General features: G+C 44.3%; 1 protein-coding gene across 3 annotated transcripts; it reads right to left on the reverse strand.

The window, feature by feature from the left end:
* Window positions 1-2,053: 2,053 nt before the first annotated feature.
* Window positions 2,054-13,940, reverse strand: crcp (CGRP receptor component). Of its 3 annotated transcripts, none has more exons than XM_088907118.1 (7): window positions 13,585-13,940; window positions 11,759-11,795; window positions 10,390-10,488; window positions 9,311-9,405; window positions 7,472-7,529; window positions 5,428-5,523; window positions 2,054-3,444 (listed from the first exon to the last, which is right to left on the reverse strand). In XM_088907118.1, the coding sequence occupies exons 1-7, from the start codon at window positions 13,590-13,592 to the stop codon at window positions 3,298-3,300; spliced, it is 540 nt and encodes a 179-aa protein (XP_088763244.1). In that variant the 5' UTR covers window positions 13,593-13,940; the 3' UTR covers window positions 2,054-3,297. The 3 variants fall into 3 exon arrangements, with proteins under 3 accessions (XP_088763244.1, XP_088763243.1, XP_088763245.1); XM_088907117.1 differs by having other exon boundaries at window positions 5,424-5,523; XM_088907119.1 differs by lacking the exon at window positions 5,428-5,523.
* Window positions 13,941-14,090: the final 150 nt, after the last annotated feature.

Genomic DNA, 14,090 nt, shown 5'->3' on the forward strand with positions numbered 1-14,090 from the left:
CTTAGACAAGGCTGCTACTGCACACGCATGATTTGTGTGACTGCAGATTCAGATTTAGACCAAATAGAATCAGTTCTATTCCGGTCGGGACCTGTTCTTGAGGGTGACAGCATCACAGTCTTTAGGGGTCCTAAAGACCAAGTTGATATCTGCTAGGACCCCACTAGGACCCCTCACCTCTGAAAAATTTAAGAGCTGCTTAAAGGGATCTGCAGAACAGCATCACATTTAAGGTCTGTCCTCATTTAGAAAACATCACTATTTTCTACAGCTCGCTTTTTTACCTACAGACTTCAGGCACTCCAAAGCAGGCAAACTTTGACCTCTTCAGGGCTTGAATTGATGCTTTCAGTGCAGAAAGCAAACTGCCGTGTTCTTCCAGGTCTTTAACGAAAGTCGTGTTTCGCTGGCAGAAGATTAAGTCTTTCGCACCAGCACTGGCGCGTAGCTCAGTGTGGAAGTCTGGCCAACAGAGGGAGTCGGTTCTGTCTTAATAACAAAAATAAAAACAGCACCAGCAGACAACTCCTGCGCATTCCAGCCTTCTTCTACTAATGTACAGTGTGCGTCTTGGCTTTCTGTTGGATAAATCACTTAATCACAAGCTTTCAGGAAGCTCAGAAAAAGGTTGAGCAAAGATCAACTAAGCCAGACATAAAGAGCTAAAATCTAAGGACAATACTTTTAGTCCCAAACGGGCAAAATCCATACACCCATAAAGTCAGAATTCATGTATTTAATTATTTTTCAATTATTACAGCTCCTTTTGAAATGCCGTTACAAAAGAAGATAACACAGGCAAGGTCCCTGAAGCAAAGGGTTAAAATGCTTCAGAGGGGTACCCTGCATCCACAAGACCGAATTATTACAGGGGGAAACACTGTGGGCGTGCAGGCCAGATTCATTCTGGATGGGTGAATCACTGTTGCAGTCACATTTTTCACATCTCTGTGGGCATTTCACCAGCAAGCACAGCGTGGCCTTCATCTAGGGTAACAATCACAGCAATGTGCCATTCACCTGCCATGATCAAAAGCAAGCAGAACTTCAGATGGAAGGCAAATATGAAAGCACCCTTGTGCTCAAGAGACCAAAGTTCCCTTTAGCGCTAAAAATGCTTAAACTCACACAGAGAAAATCACATCAAGGTTCGTGACAATTTTCATGCTCAAAACCACAGAAACCTCCCACAATTTCCTCATTACCCAATATGTAGGTAGGGTAGCACAGTGAAATGCTTAATTGGGTGTTTCGGAAGTGAAAGCCTATTGGTCAGATCATGGGGGGGGGGGGGGATACTGGCTTCGGACATCTCGCCTCCTCAGCCCACAATTTCAGGATGAACAGCTTAGGTCTGGCGTAGTTCTGGACCTGAGCTAATTGGGCTGCAGCGTCGCGATTAAGTCGGCTAGCACCGATTGGAGGAGGGAGATCGGCTAGCCGCCCCACCAGAGATAAAGTGCAGCTCAAGGCAGATGGCTGACAGAATGCCATGCCAGATAAAAGCACAGCTCCGAACGCTCCAAGACATTAAGCAAACAAATCAAAGGGCGATATGCTATCTTCCTCTCTTTCCATTACCATAAGTGCCTGGCCCTGTTCATTTCAGATTTGTATAGATTATGCAAAAGCAGACAGGGAGCACTTTATCAATAATGGAGCTCTCCTTGTGGCTGGATTTGCAAACAGAAAAACAAGGAAGGGAGAGAGAGCAGAGGCTCCAGATATCTACAGAAACATCGCAAAGCCGTTAAGCCGAACTTTTTTTTGTGCTATTATCTTGTTCTCTTCGAGTGGTTGAAAACACAATAATTAGAAAAATCCACTTTTATCCAAAAAATGAAGGCAGGTGTCCAAACGTTCTGTACTGATCTGTTTTTGCCTAGCTTTCCTTCTAGTATTAGAGATGAAGGGCCAATAGTTAAATGGTCATCTGAGGAATTCCAGTCTAAAAAAAGTTTTCTCAGCGTGTTCACTCAGAAACATGTTTCACTACCTTGGAACTGGAAGTCAAAGAGAATGAAATTTATTAAATGAGGCAACAAACACATAAGCAAATATGTTTTATTATCATAACTAAAAATGTCACATGGCTCACCAGGCCACAAGAGAGGTTCCGACCTCACTGACCACTTCACAAACGGGAAAAGCTGCAACATGGACTGTTTTTCAAGACCTCTCTGAATATGATCATCCCTTCACCTCAATGTGGTAGCTAACAGGCCACATCTGGACAAACCTCTGCCCATTCCCTTTCCACTGCCCCAAAAACAACGATAAAAAAATCACTCACCCTTTATTGTGAAATCCTTTGATTTGCTGAATCAATAGCCGTACAGGTATCACTGTGCCTACTTTTTATACTAGCATGGATCTGAGCAAGCCTGAGGCCTGACGTAGTGTAGCTCGTTTCAAAACAAAACAAAACATTGCCAATTTCTGACAAATGCTTTTTAATTCCCTCGGCCCCCTGTTGCTGCTCCAGCAATTAAAAGCAACAGGCATGTCCTTCCTGGGTGTGAGTGCCAAAAAACCTGAAGGTAGGAATGAAGAAAAACGCACTGCATGTGGTTCATCTCCGGTTATGTCACAGAAACATTCCTGCTGTGTTATGTCACAGGTTGCCATGCACATCAAGTAACACGAGACACTCTTTGATAATTAACCCAGAGGATCTGCAAAAAGGCAAGTGATCGCTCACAGCTCTTAATCAAGCAAACAAATCTTATCCCCAACACAAAAGGCAAACAAAATGTATCCCCCCTTTTTTCTCCTCCCTACTTTCAAGGACTTTTTTGGAAGATACCTAGCCATGAGTTGACCACCACGTTACACTGTTTGTGGTACCAACCCGCCCGAGACACTTTTCACCCAGAACACTGGCTCGCCATACCGCCTGAGCCTAAAGCAGCTCTGGCCTGCTTCAGCAAGGACGGCCGATTTATGACAAGACTCAAAAAACACTCTCTTCTCCAAGCCTCGGGAAGTACAAAAGCTAAATCTGTGGCCCCCACAGAATCCCCACTCGTAAACGATGGTGCTGACCAGAGAACAGGGGTTTGTGATTCGGGATGACCTGTCTTCAGTGCCCACAACTGCTTTTTGGGAAAAAAAATGTCTTGGGATAAGGGACCCTGGTGCCCTGGCAGCCTTGCCTTGGTACTTGGGTCACTGCCTGATTGGCTCAACGGGGCGCCTCCCGTCACGTCATTGGTGGGAGCAGGAGACGGAAGCTGTAAGGTGCCCTGACAGCGCCCGGTCAGGTCCCTCTGTCCGGGGGCTGGGCGGCCGCGGTGGCTACTGGCCCTCCCCTTCCTCCATGTCCGCGTCCTCGGGCGCGGAGGCCTTGTCCTGCTGCGGGTCTCCGGGCAGGATGTCCGTCACCTTCTGGAGCAGCTCCTCGATCTGCTCTTCGGTCAGCCTCTCCTCGCTCTCCTCCACCATCTGCACGCACACACACACACACCCTGGTCAGGCTGCCAGGAGCCTCAGTACCCACCGGGGGCAGCCTGATAGGCTCGTTTCCTCGTTATCCAAATCCCTGATGCACAGGCTGACTGGAGCATTAGAAAAGGATGCCACTACAAGAGGAACAGAAGTGGTCCAGCGCGGTGTGACTGCAATTCGCGACCTCTTGCTGAACCTCCAGAATGGACGGATCGCTAATCGCTTTTATGAGGAAGCGGATTTTACTACTAATTAGAGAGGCATAAAAGCTTGTTTTTTTTTAAAATAGAACGCAGGGAGTCTTGGACAAATACTTCAAAGTCTGCGATGCAACAGAAGAACAGCAAAGAAAACAATTATTAAGAAAAAAAAGATCAATTCTGTACATTCACAAAAGGTGGTGAATTATATACCATAAATGCCATAAATGAATACGCTCTAAAGACACACTGCCAAAGAAAAAGAGATGGGGGAAGCTTGTGTCAGAATAAACTACTCGAAGTATTTTCACAAAGACCCTGCCCGGGTGCTTTACGAGAATCACATGGGGAAACACAGCCTGGACTGGAACGGCAGCGATTTTGCACCAGCCAACCACAAAACAGCTGGACTCTGTGAGCAGCATAAATATGGGGTAACACTTCAAGTCGCGTACTGTAACAGTCTGAACTTGGGAAAAAAAAAAACCTCTGGCTCCTGAAACACTAACACCTGAAACCCACGACAGAAACAGGAAAGGACAGTTAACATCACCAAGTATACAGACACAGAAAACCTTCCAAGATGCTGCCCTTTTTGTTTAAAGGTATGTTAACTGAGCGGCTTTACAGATTGACCTACAGAACAGACCTGCAATGTGTCACAAGAGGGAAAACTTTAGAGGGAAAGAGGGAAAGTTTTAGCAAATTCTAAATGATGACTTGGCAGAGACAACATCCTAAATGTAGCAAATATGCAGGACACTAAGGGCACTTCTTATTATCACGCATACCTGTGTGTGCATGCCTGTGCTTACTTGTTGGCCTTTTCCAAACAATGACGTCATACCTCCAAGAACAAATATTCCCATTCCTGCCCAGCAAGCTATGCCCCTGGTGAAGCAACACAGGACTAAGAATGGAAAGGGCTGCATGATCCCACACGCTCAGCCCCCCTTAATTTCCAACCCCTCCGACCCGGCTTGGACAGAGCAAATACAGGCCCAGCCAACACTCTGTTCGTCGTCTTGCATTATCCCTGCTATGGAGAAAAAGTGCTGTATGCAAACAGCCAGAAAAGCAAACCAAAACTCGAAATATTTTTCTAAAACAGATGTCGTGAAAATAAAAAAGGCCTGCGCAATAATCCGATGGCACGCGATGATCCTGGGCGACGTTGCACGCCTGGGGAACTTTTTAACTGAGACGGAGGCCTGAAGCACGAGGTTTTCTAACGGGGGGGGGGGACTCCTGCTGTGCGGTGCTGTCAAGAAGGAGGAAAACATGACCGTGCCAATCCCAAACAACAGAGCCTTTGAAACTCCAAGAGGCAACGGGAGAACAATGGGAGAATTTCTGGGGAGGCAAAATCAGCCAAGTTGTGCTTGTTCAGAGACGAGATGTTTCCAGATGTGGCTGAAAAGGCAGCGGCTTAGAAAACGCTGGCAGGAGAGCTATTCTTATACTCTAATAGTCCCTATCCTGCACTCTGAGAGAGCACAAAGTGACGTCTTATATAAATTTCGAGATGCAACAGCTGTAATCCTCTGGGATTCGAGCATAAAAAAAATCATGCGTTGCACTTATAGGAATACCTCTCAGGCCAATTTAGGACAAGCCAAAATGTACACTGTCTGTCAAGCCAGCTCCCCTGTTTCTGATGTGTCTGTAGAGCATCAGCCATTCAGCCTAATGACTTCACAGGCCCAGTGTTGGGCTGTTCCACCTGCTTTCATTTAACACCTGGGATTACTTCCATTCACTAACACTTCGTCATACCTACACAGGCAAGTGAGTGGAAGGTCCCTCCACTGCCTTGTTCAAAGCCCACCAGAGCACTGTTCAAAGAGGTGGAAAAGCTACACCGAGCTGCTGACAACTGTAAAAAAAAAAAACATTATCGGATAGAAAAATGCTCTGCACTGCAGATGAGAGGCACTTTACTCGGCACAGATGAGAAACATGACATAATAATAATAATAATTGCTTACACTTATATAGCGCTTTTCTGGACACTCCACTCAAAGCGCTTTACAGGTAATGGGGATCCCCTCCACCACCACCAGTGTGCAGCCCCACCTGGATGATGCACCAGTACTCTCCCCACACACCAGCTCTCAGTGGGGAGGAGAGCAGAGTGATGAAGCCAGTTCAGAGATGGGGATTATTAGGAGGCCATGATTGGTAAAGGCCAGGGGGAAATTTGGCCAGGACTCTGGGGTAACACCCCTACTCTTTTCAAGAAATGCCCTGGGATTTTTAATGACCACAGAGAGTCAGGACCTCGGTTTTACGTCTCATCCGAAGGACGGCGCCTGTTTACAGTATAGTGTCCCCATCACTAGACTGGGGCATTAGGACCCACACAGACCGCAGGGTGAGCGCCCCCTGCTGGCCCCGCTAACACCTCTTCATGCTCAACGTGCTCAACGTGCGCTGAGCCAGACACCAAATGAGGACCACAGAAACCGATCTCCCGGCAAAAAAACTGTAATAAACCACAGAACAAACACAATGGACAACAGGAAGGAACGGGATTGGGAGACTCCAGCCGGATGGTCTGAACATGGCATCAGGAGAGGGGTTTTGGCGTTTCTCTTCCCCTGGACTGGGGGGGACTGGACACGCACAGTTGGGTACCACAGAAACAGATTATTGCTAAAAAGGTCTGCTGCCGATTAAAAAAAAAAAGCACTGCATGCAAATTAGAAAAGGGAACTGGCCTTTCATATACATATGTTTCAAAAATGGGTTTTCAATTTGTTAAACAGCAGCGTGAAGGACCCACCAGACTTCACACCCATACAGAGAGGTTTCCCATACTGCGCACTGAGCACGGAACTGGGAGCTCAGACAGAGCACCGGGATACCCAGCGTCATCAACCAAAGATCAATACGTTCTGGAAATGTCAACATGCATGCGCCTGGGGCTAATTGCTGTACTTTTCCCTGGAAATAACAAATATCAAGGTACATCCTGTTGTTGTAAAAATGAATTTTACGGTCGCCACTCAGATTTGCATTTCTGCTTGAGCGCCCTGGGTTTGTTCCAACGCTATCACATTTTCCAAATGAAAAGCGATCGGAAAAGCTTTTAATCTGGGCTGTCATTTACTTTTCTCAGGTGCTACAACCTCTCTGCAACCAACAAAAGCTTTGCACGCTATCATTTCTTTGACGTGATGTTCCATGGCATCACAACTTAATAGCGACATTAATAAGTCAACTATGGTGAACTAGGCCCTAGTAATGTACTAAAACAAAAGGTTTTTGCCACTGTACTCTATGTAATTGAAGCTGAGAGCTACACACCCTGCACACAGAACTGTAACTTCACCTCTTGTGCATCAAACAGCAGATACCAATCTTTTGGAGCAAATGGTAAATTGACAATTGACTCATCACCACACGTATATCAGCACTGTTCAGGAAGGTGTCCAAGAAGGTTCAGGCTTATTTTTAAGGCTTACTAAAGTGCCTTATCTTACTTTAATTAAGCACCTGAAAAGGGAAGAGAATAAAAAGATACCATTCATCGGAGATGAAAGGAGACTGTCCTATAAAACAAAGCTCTAAAAAAGCTCTATCACTCACCACCATGTTTCAGAACACTCACATTATATTTAATAGTAATACAGTCCCTATTACATGCCATATACATCTATATTACCAGGTATTATAAATACCAGTTAAAAACTTCAGTAGCTTAATTATTTAACATAAAATAAAGTGACCATGCTCGGCTCACAGAAGATAAATTATTAATGAGGAAGCGGTTCAGTCCAGTGAAAGTGAGACTATTTAATTAATCTGAAGGGCAGACTCACCAGCTGAATCTCCACAGCAGTCTGTGGCCTGTGGTTCAGGAGCTGGAGTTTCTCTGCCCTGGGGGAAAAAAAAAATCAACAGCAATTAATGTTGAGACAGAAAGCAAAAGCAGCCACCGTTTTTTTATGAAGGTGGTTCTTTCCAGTCAGACTCGGAGGCAGATGGAACGTTTGCTCATGTAACAACCTGAGCTGGTACTGTATTTCACATCACGTTTTTTTTTGTGAGCCAACAATTTAATGAGCTAGGAGTATAAGGTATTGAAAAGATGGCAAAGCAATGATTCCGTCACCTAAGAGTAACTGGATTCAAAGCTGAAACAACTCTCCATATCCCAGGGGCAGAACGGTGCTGCCAAAAGACAGAACGTGCCAGAGGAAAGGAGATCTGGAAACTTTAACTCAAACAAAAGCCTGCAGCTTGGACGATTCAAAAGGGATCAAACCGCTGTAAGATGTTGCGAGTCTTGTTTCCCATTCCCTCACAGTAAAAATATCCCCTGCGGACATGTGGGCTCTGAAACAGTGTGAAGAAGGCAGGATCAGTCATGTGTGAGGCCACAGTCGGGGCCAGGGTCCACACAGCAAATGATGACAAAAACAAACTAAGCGAGAGCACCACTCCAATGCAGCTCAAAGCTGCCACAGCCAGCCATGTGCTGATGACAGGGCGGAAAACATGCTGCAAAAAAACGAAGGCTGCTTCCTTCACGGCCCGATGCACCATACAGATGATCAACCCTGAGTTGTGCTACTTATCCCAGAGTGATGAAAAGAGGATTTGGCATCATGCATCAGCTTAGTCTCAACACAGGAGGCCTACTACTGCAGAGATGCATAATTTGCAAACTGAATAGAACAGATGTTACCCAAGGGAAGGAAAGCAGAGAGTGAAAAGGGGGGGGAGGCAGTCAAACACACTTCTGATATCCTTATAATCTCCTTAAGAGCCAAGGTCACAGAGGGTTAATGAGTTACCATGGTGACAATTACCTTGGACAAGCTGATGTCTAGATAGAGGAGTTATACCCTTTCCACTGCTGTTAAAGAAAAAAAATACTATCAGATTAGGAGAACACAGGCTGTAATTGCCAGAACAATTTAATCTGGGGGCTCTTCTGATTGTTCTCCAGGAAATTACATCCCTTGAGCCATCATCAGCGTTTCCAAGAGAAAGAAATAATGTAGCACCAACCGGCCTACTCGGTTGCCCAGAGTGAACCTTCATTCTAAGTGGTGTTACAGTACACAGCCCAGGCCAGGAGCTGCCTTTCAGCACAGCAGTCCAGCGAGACCTGTGTGGTCCAGGTCTCTCTCTGACCTCCTGGCCATCCAGCACAGCTCATCAAGACTGCATGTCACTGCTGCTTGAGCTGAACAGTGTACTCTATGGTCACCAGACCAAAAGATGGACATTAAAACTTCCAAAGGCTCTCAAACGTGTGCAACAAGAAGGATCTGTGATGTCACTGGACTATCACATACAGACAGGGTGAACAGGTTTAAGGAGCTAAATCTCTTTAGGAGAGAACAGGGGAGAGTTGGAGCAGATTTAATCCAAGAACACAAAATTCAAAAGGCTACACATTCAAACCGCAGTCTAAGTCATGAAGCAAAGAGACGGGTCACAATCGAAAGCTAAAAGGGAATTCGCACGGAGCTCCCTTTACACAATGAGTACTGGGTGTCTGGTACAGGCTTCCCAGCCAGGTGCTAGAGGCCTAAACTCAGGCCTGCTTGAAGAAGTGTCGAACCTAAACTTCTTAACTACCAAACCAGCAATGGGCTAAATGGACCAGATGGACTGCTGTCAGTTACAACCTTTCTTGCGTCTCTTACTTTGTAAGCTTGTGCGACAACATGGAAGTAAGGAACTCCTTCACAATTTCGGGGCTCTGGCGCACGCAGGGAGTCTTGGACAAATACTTCAAAGTCTGCGATGCAACAGAGGAACAACAAAGAAAACAATTATTAAGACAAAAAGATCAATCCTGTACATTCACAAAAGGTGATGAATTATGTACACGGATCAAGCCTGAATAAAAGAAACAGCTGCGTCCTGTAACAAAAGAGAAAGAAAAGCTGTTACACGTCTCCGAGTGGAATATGCTGGCTTGTGGGAAGACAAAATATTTAAAACTCCCTTCGCCCATGAGCATTGGTTAAGTTATTCAACCCATATGATAACACCAGAGTAGCCTGCCAACACTGCCTGATAAAAGCAAGTCTGAATGCACTGCCTGATTATTTTAGGTCAATCAGAAAATGCCCTCCTGCTTTAATAACCGTTATTTCAGCTGTACTGCATGGTGCACGTGGCCCAGCCTCAGTATTTCTGCTATGTTTATTCTGGATAAGTGTGAAAGACTACGCAGGCCAAAGAATGAAAGAGAGGAGTTTGTTTGCCATATGTACATGTACACTGGGATTCTTATTCGGCACTATTCTCTCGGGACGTGTGCAGGACAATAGACAGCACCACACAATGGGCACTGTACATTACAGCGCCATAAATAATAACGACCGTCACAGCTGAACATCATGCACAACAACATGCAAAGGGTGAAGGGCGGAGATTCCACCGAGCTATGAACTTGGATGGTTGGTTTCAAAGTCCAGAATGCTAACTATTACACCACAGAACACACAAATACAATACGGGGCACAACCTCACTCAGGGTGCGGTCAGAGAGGCAGGGGCGGGCACGCTAAGTCCTGCAGCAGGCCAATGTGCAACTCCAGGTCTGCAGTTTGAGAGGCACTGCCCACTGCCTGAGAGTGTTTCTACTATCACTCCGTTTACATTATGTACCAAGTTCCCTGTCTACGCTGATAAGCCTGTAAAAGTGACTTTTTGCACTCTTAGTGGCGACTCCCCAATGTCGGGACACTGCCCTCTTCCACTTGGTCCAACTGACCTCGAACATGACGGTGTTGAGGTTCTGCTGTCCGGTGCTGTGCTTGTTCTTCCCGCTCTCCTTTCTCTGCTCTTTCAAGTCTGTCAGCAGCCGGTAGACCTGCTCTCAGCGCAGACAAAAGACAGCACGCAAAGTTTCAGGTCAGGTGTCAAAGGTCAGAGGTCGAGGACAGGTCAGAAGTACTGGGAGGCAAGCAGATATCCAATTCTGTGGATCTTTATCTGATCCTGAGGCACTCAAAGGTCTTCTACAAAAAATAAACCTCTCTTTTTTTAAATTAGAACAATAAGGAATGCTTACTGTTAACCACTGCTTAGGAATCGGGTGGCATTAAGTGAGAACAAACAAAGAAAACTAAACACTGCCCAGATGAAAGAGTGAGGTCTATTCTGTAATCAGGCCCATAGATAGGCAACAGCATCAGCACGGTCAGCATAAAAAAGCTTAGTCTCAAAACTGATGGCACACTCAAGGTAAAAAAATACCTTTATGTAAAACATCATTGGCAATGTGTCCTTAGGTGACACCCAGAAATCTTTCTGAAAAGGCTTGACACGATAACAGTATTACAGCTAGAATTCCCTCTTCCCAACAGACAGTATGGCCTGCAGCCAGACTGCCTAAAAGCCTAATTCTGTCAGACAGCCGAAACTAAGCTTGATCGGCCTTGTGAGTGCACGGCTTGGAGACACGTATGGAATAATCTCACAGAAAGATTATGAAAATGGGGAAAAAAAAGCTCAAGGGGAAACATGTTTTTCTCCATGAATATGCATTACACTACATGTTTCTTGCATATAATGAGAAGCTTCCATCCATCCATTTTCTAACCTCTCCTTCCAATTCAGGGTCATGGGGGAGCCAGAACGTATCCCAGCAAGCAACGGGCACAAGGCAGGGTAGACCCTGAACAGGACACCAGCCCATCACCGGGCAGACAGATGCAAACACAGGCATGTACACACTCGGACCAGGGCCAGTTCTCCCAGAAGCCAATCAACCTGCCAGTATGTTTTTGGACTACAGGGGGAAACCCTAGCAAACACGGGGAGAACATACAGACTCCACACAGACAGCCCTCCTGGTCCAGAACTGAACCCAGGGCCCCAGCACTGCAAGGCAGCAATGCTGACCACTGCACCACATATGAGAAGCTTGATAATGTATTTTCGGTAAATCGTGGGTATGGGACACAGAAGTCACTCCTGCACTCAGTGATAATTAAAATATGCAATGCTTCTGAAGACTATAAACGAAGACTTTCATTCTTATTCAGATGTTAAGACCAATTACATTTATGAATTGAAATTGCATGAATGAAAACAAGCTCTGCAGTACTCAGAATAAATCTCCAGGGCGACATTCGTACCTCATAATTGCTGAGCATAGCAGCATTTGCATCTTTCCTGAAAGGTAAAAGAACAATATATTACACTCAGAGAAAGCATTCCTTCAGAAGCCAAAGAATTGGTCTGGAGATCAGCAAGGGATAACTATTATAAAAGATCCGATATCCAAGGCAAACTTAATTAGGCCTACGGCCAGCAGAGCCATACTCAAAAACAATTAAGGACTGCTCTCTACTGAAGCTTAACAGTAGGTTTCTCGAATGTTTCTTCTTGTACATACAGGAAATCAGATCCCATCAGGAGCAGCTCCATTGTTAAGGCCCTACATACAGTAGCTAATACATGTAAGCTCTGGGGTTAACTTTAAACCTGTATGGGTATACTGTATAAAGGACCGACGGGTAGCTGTTAAAGGTCAATCCGCAGAGATCTTACAAGCATGGTAACCTCTGTGAACCAGCTGATGTACACAATCGAATCAGTCAGCTGGCAAGAAAACGAGAAGGCAGTGTTGCCTCTCCAGGCCCAGAGACGCAGACTGCTAAGTTAAAGCAAAACTTGTGGTGAGGTGCACAGCTGAAAGCCTCCTAGAACTAATAATACCTGGGTTTCGGAATATTTTGCAGTGATCCCACCGTTTAATTTATGGATTTAACGGACATAATTTGCTGAAGGGGGAATTTTGTCTCTAAAAGCAGACATACCAGACAAATGCACAAATAATAAAAGAAGGTCAAAAATACATACTACATGGGCGTATAATTCAGGAATATCGATGGTCAACTGGTTACAAAGGGTGGTGGCGTTTGTGTGTCGTGTGACATGAAATATAGAGTGTGTGCAATTACGATAAAAACGGCACATGAGTAATTTTCCTTGAGTGTGGTGATAGCAAATGTTAAAAAAATAAGTCAAAACATACAGAAAATGTTTTGCGGTTGAAAAACCGGTTTACGTAATTTGACGGATATTAGGCAATAACGGACATTCCTTCCCCCTATAATCTGTTAAACCGAGGGTTTACTGTAAAACATTAGAAGATTGTATTAACCGCCTGTAAAATGGCGTCATCTACTGGACACCTTTCTCGTTGTTCTAGTTTTTTCGACGTTTTCCGTCTCAACAGCAGTACACAGAGATGGCCAAAACGTCCCTAGGCAGTGCTCTAGAATTTCTCTCTACAATACTTCCTCGGATAAAAGTGTTATTTTAAGAAATGTCTTCAATCTCTATACTTGAATAAAACAGATTTGAGTAAAACTTTTCTCTAGGTATATAAAAAAAACTATAATTATAGTTTTCATAAGTACAAACTATAAGTAAAACTACAAGCATAATATTCACACTGTTTTGGAAATGCTTCACAAAGCTCTAGTATAGTATATAGTATAAGCGCGTCATAATGAGACGTGCTAAAATAAGAGCACCATATAAGTACAGTTTTTATAATATAAACAAAAAAACACTGATATTGATATTTATCATCCAACTCAGTACAACGGTGAACTAAATACAATGCGTTGTTAATATGAACAATATATTAAAAGTTACTAATCTCACCGGCTTTTACGTTTTATTTCGTAACAGTAACAGACTTGGATGCATCTTTAATATCAGCATTTTTAAAGCTGAACATTTAAATGATTTATAGCCAAGCACTATCGATGACTGTAATACTTATTTGCGTACAGTCGTGGCAACACATGGAAGAGCACACGCTGGAAAAGTAAAATATATCGGATAGTTAACTGAAATAAATTATAGTTCGAAAACGTCAAAATACCTACTAATCTAATTAATACAAAGCAAACAGGAAAAATAAAAACAATCGAAAATCTGTACTCACACTTCCATCCTGCCCACAACAGCGTGCGTCTTTTCTAACCGTCCGGACACCTTCCTTGGATCATCGTATTGGTTCCTAGGCAGCCGTAGGACACGCAACTTAAATTCAGAGAATAAATGCTTTCGTTGATTCTCTTTAAATCGTCATATTTGTAGTTCTTTTTCTTTAATGTGTCTCGTAGTGACTATGATACTCTGATTTTTCTCCGGAATCTTTTGCGGAGAAAGCATATTGCTTTATTTTGTTTTAGGTATTGGTTTAGAGGACTACCTTTTCCAGAGCGACCATCTCCATCTACGTATAGAGAGAGAGATCCAATTCCATCTACTATCTCCATCCATTTTACGATGGCATTTATAAACAGATTATGGTGTCCTCAAAACCCTTCGTCAGATCATAAGGAAGCTATTTTTTTTTTAAACAGACGCGTGCAATGTATAATGTTGTGTTTGCCAGGGAGGTTTTCAGTGAGATATTTCTATGTAGTCTCAAGTTACAGAAAATAA

This window comes from Atractosteus spatula, chromosome 27 (genome assembly GCF_055471065.1).
Source record: "Atractosteus spatula isolate fAtrSpa1 chromosome 27, fAtrSpa1.hap1, whole genome shotgun sequence".
Classification (NCBI taxonomy): domain Eukaryota; kingdom Metazoa; phylum Chordata; class Actinopteri; order Semionotiformes; family Lepisosteidae; genus Atractosteus; species Atractosteus spatula.

Excerpts from the sequence above, each read along its gene's own strand:
- crcp (XM_088907117.1), bottom strand. Across the intron at positions 7,530-9,310 it reads TTGTCGCACAAGCTTACAAA|GGCAGAGAAACTCCAGCTCC; the intron begins GTAAGAGACGCA and ends TTTTTCCCCCAG. Across the intron at positions 3,445-5,423 it reads CCACTCACTTGCCTGTGTAG|ATGGTGGAGGAGAGCGAGGA; the intron begins GTATGACGAAGT and ends GTGTGCGTGCAG.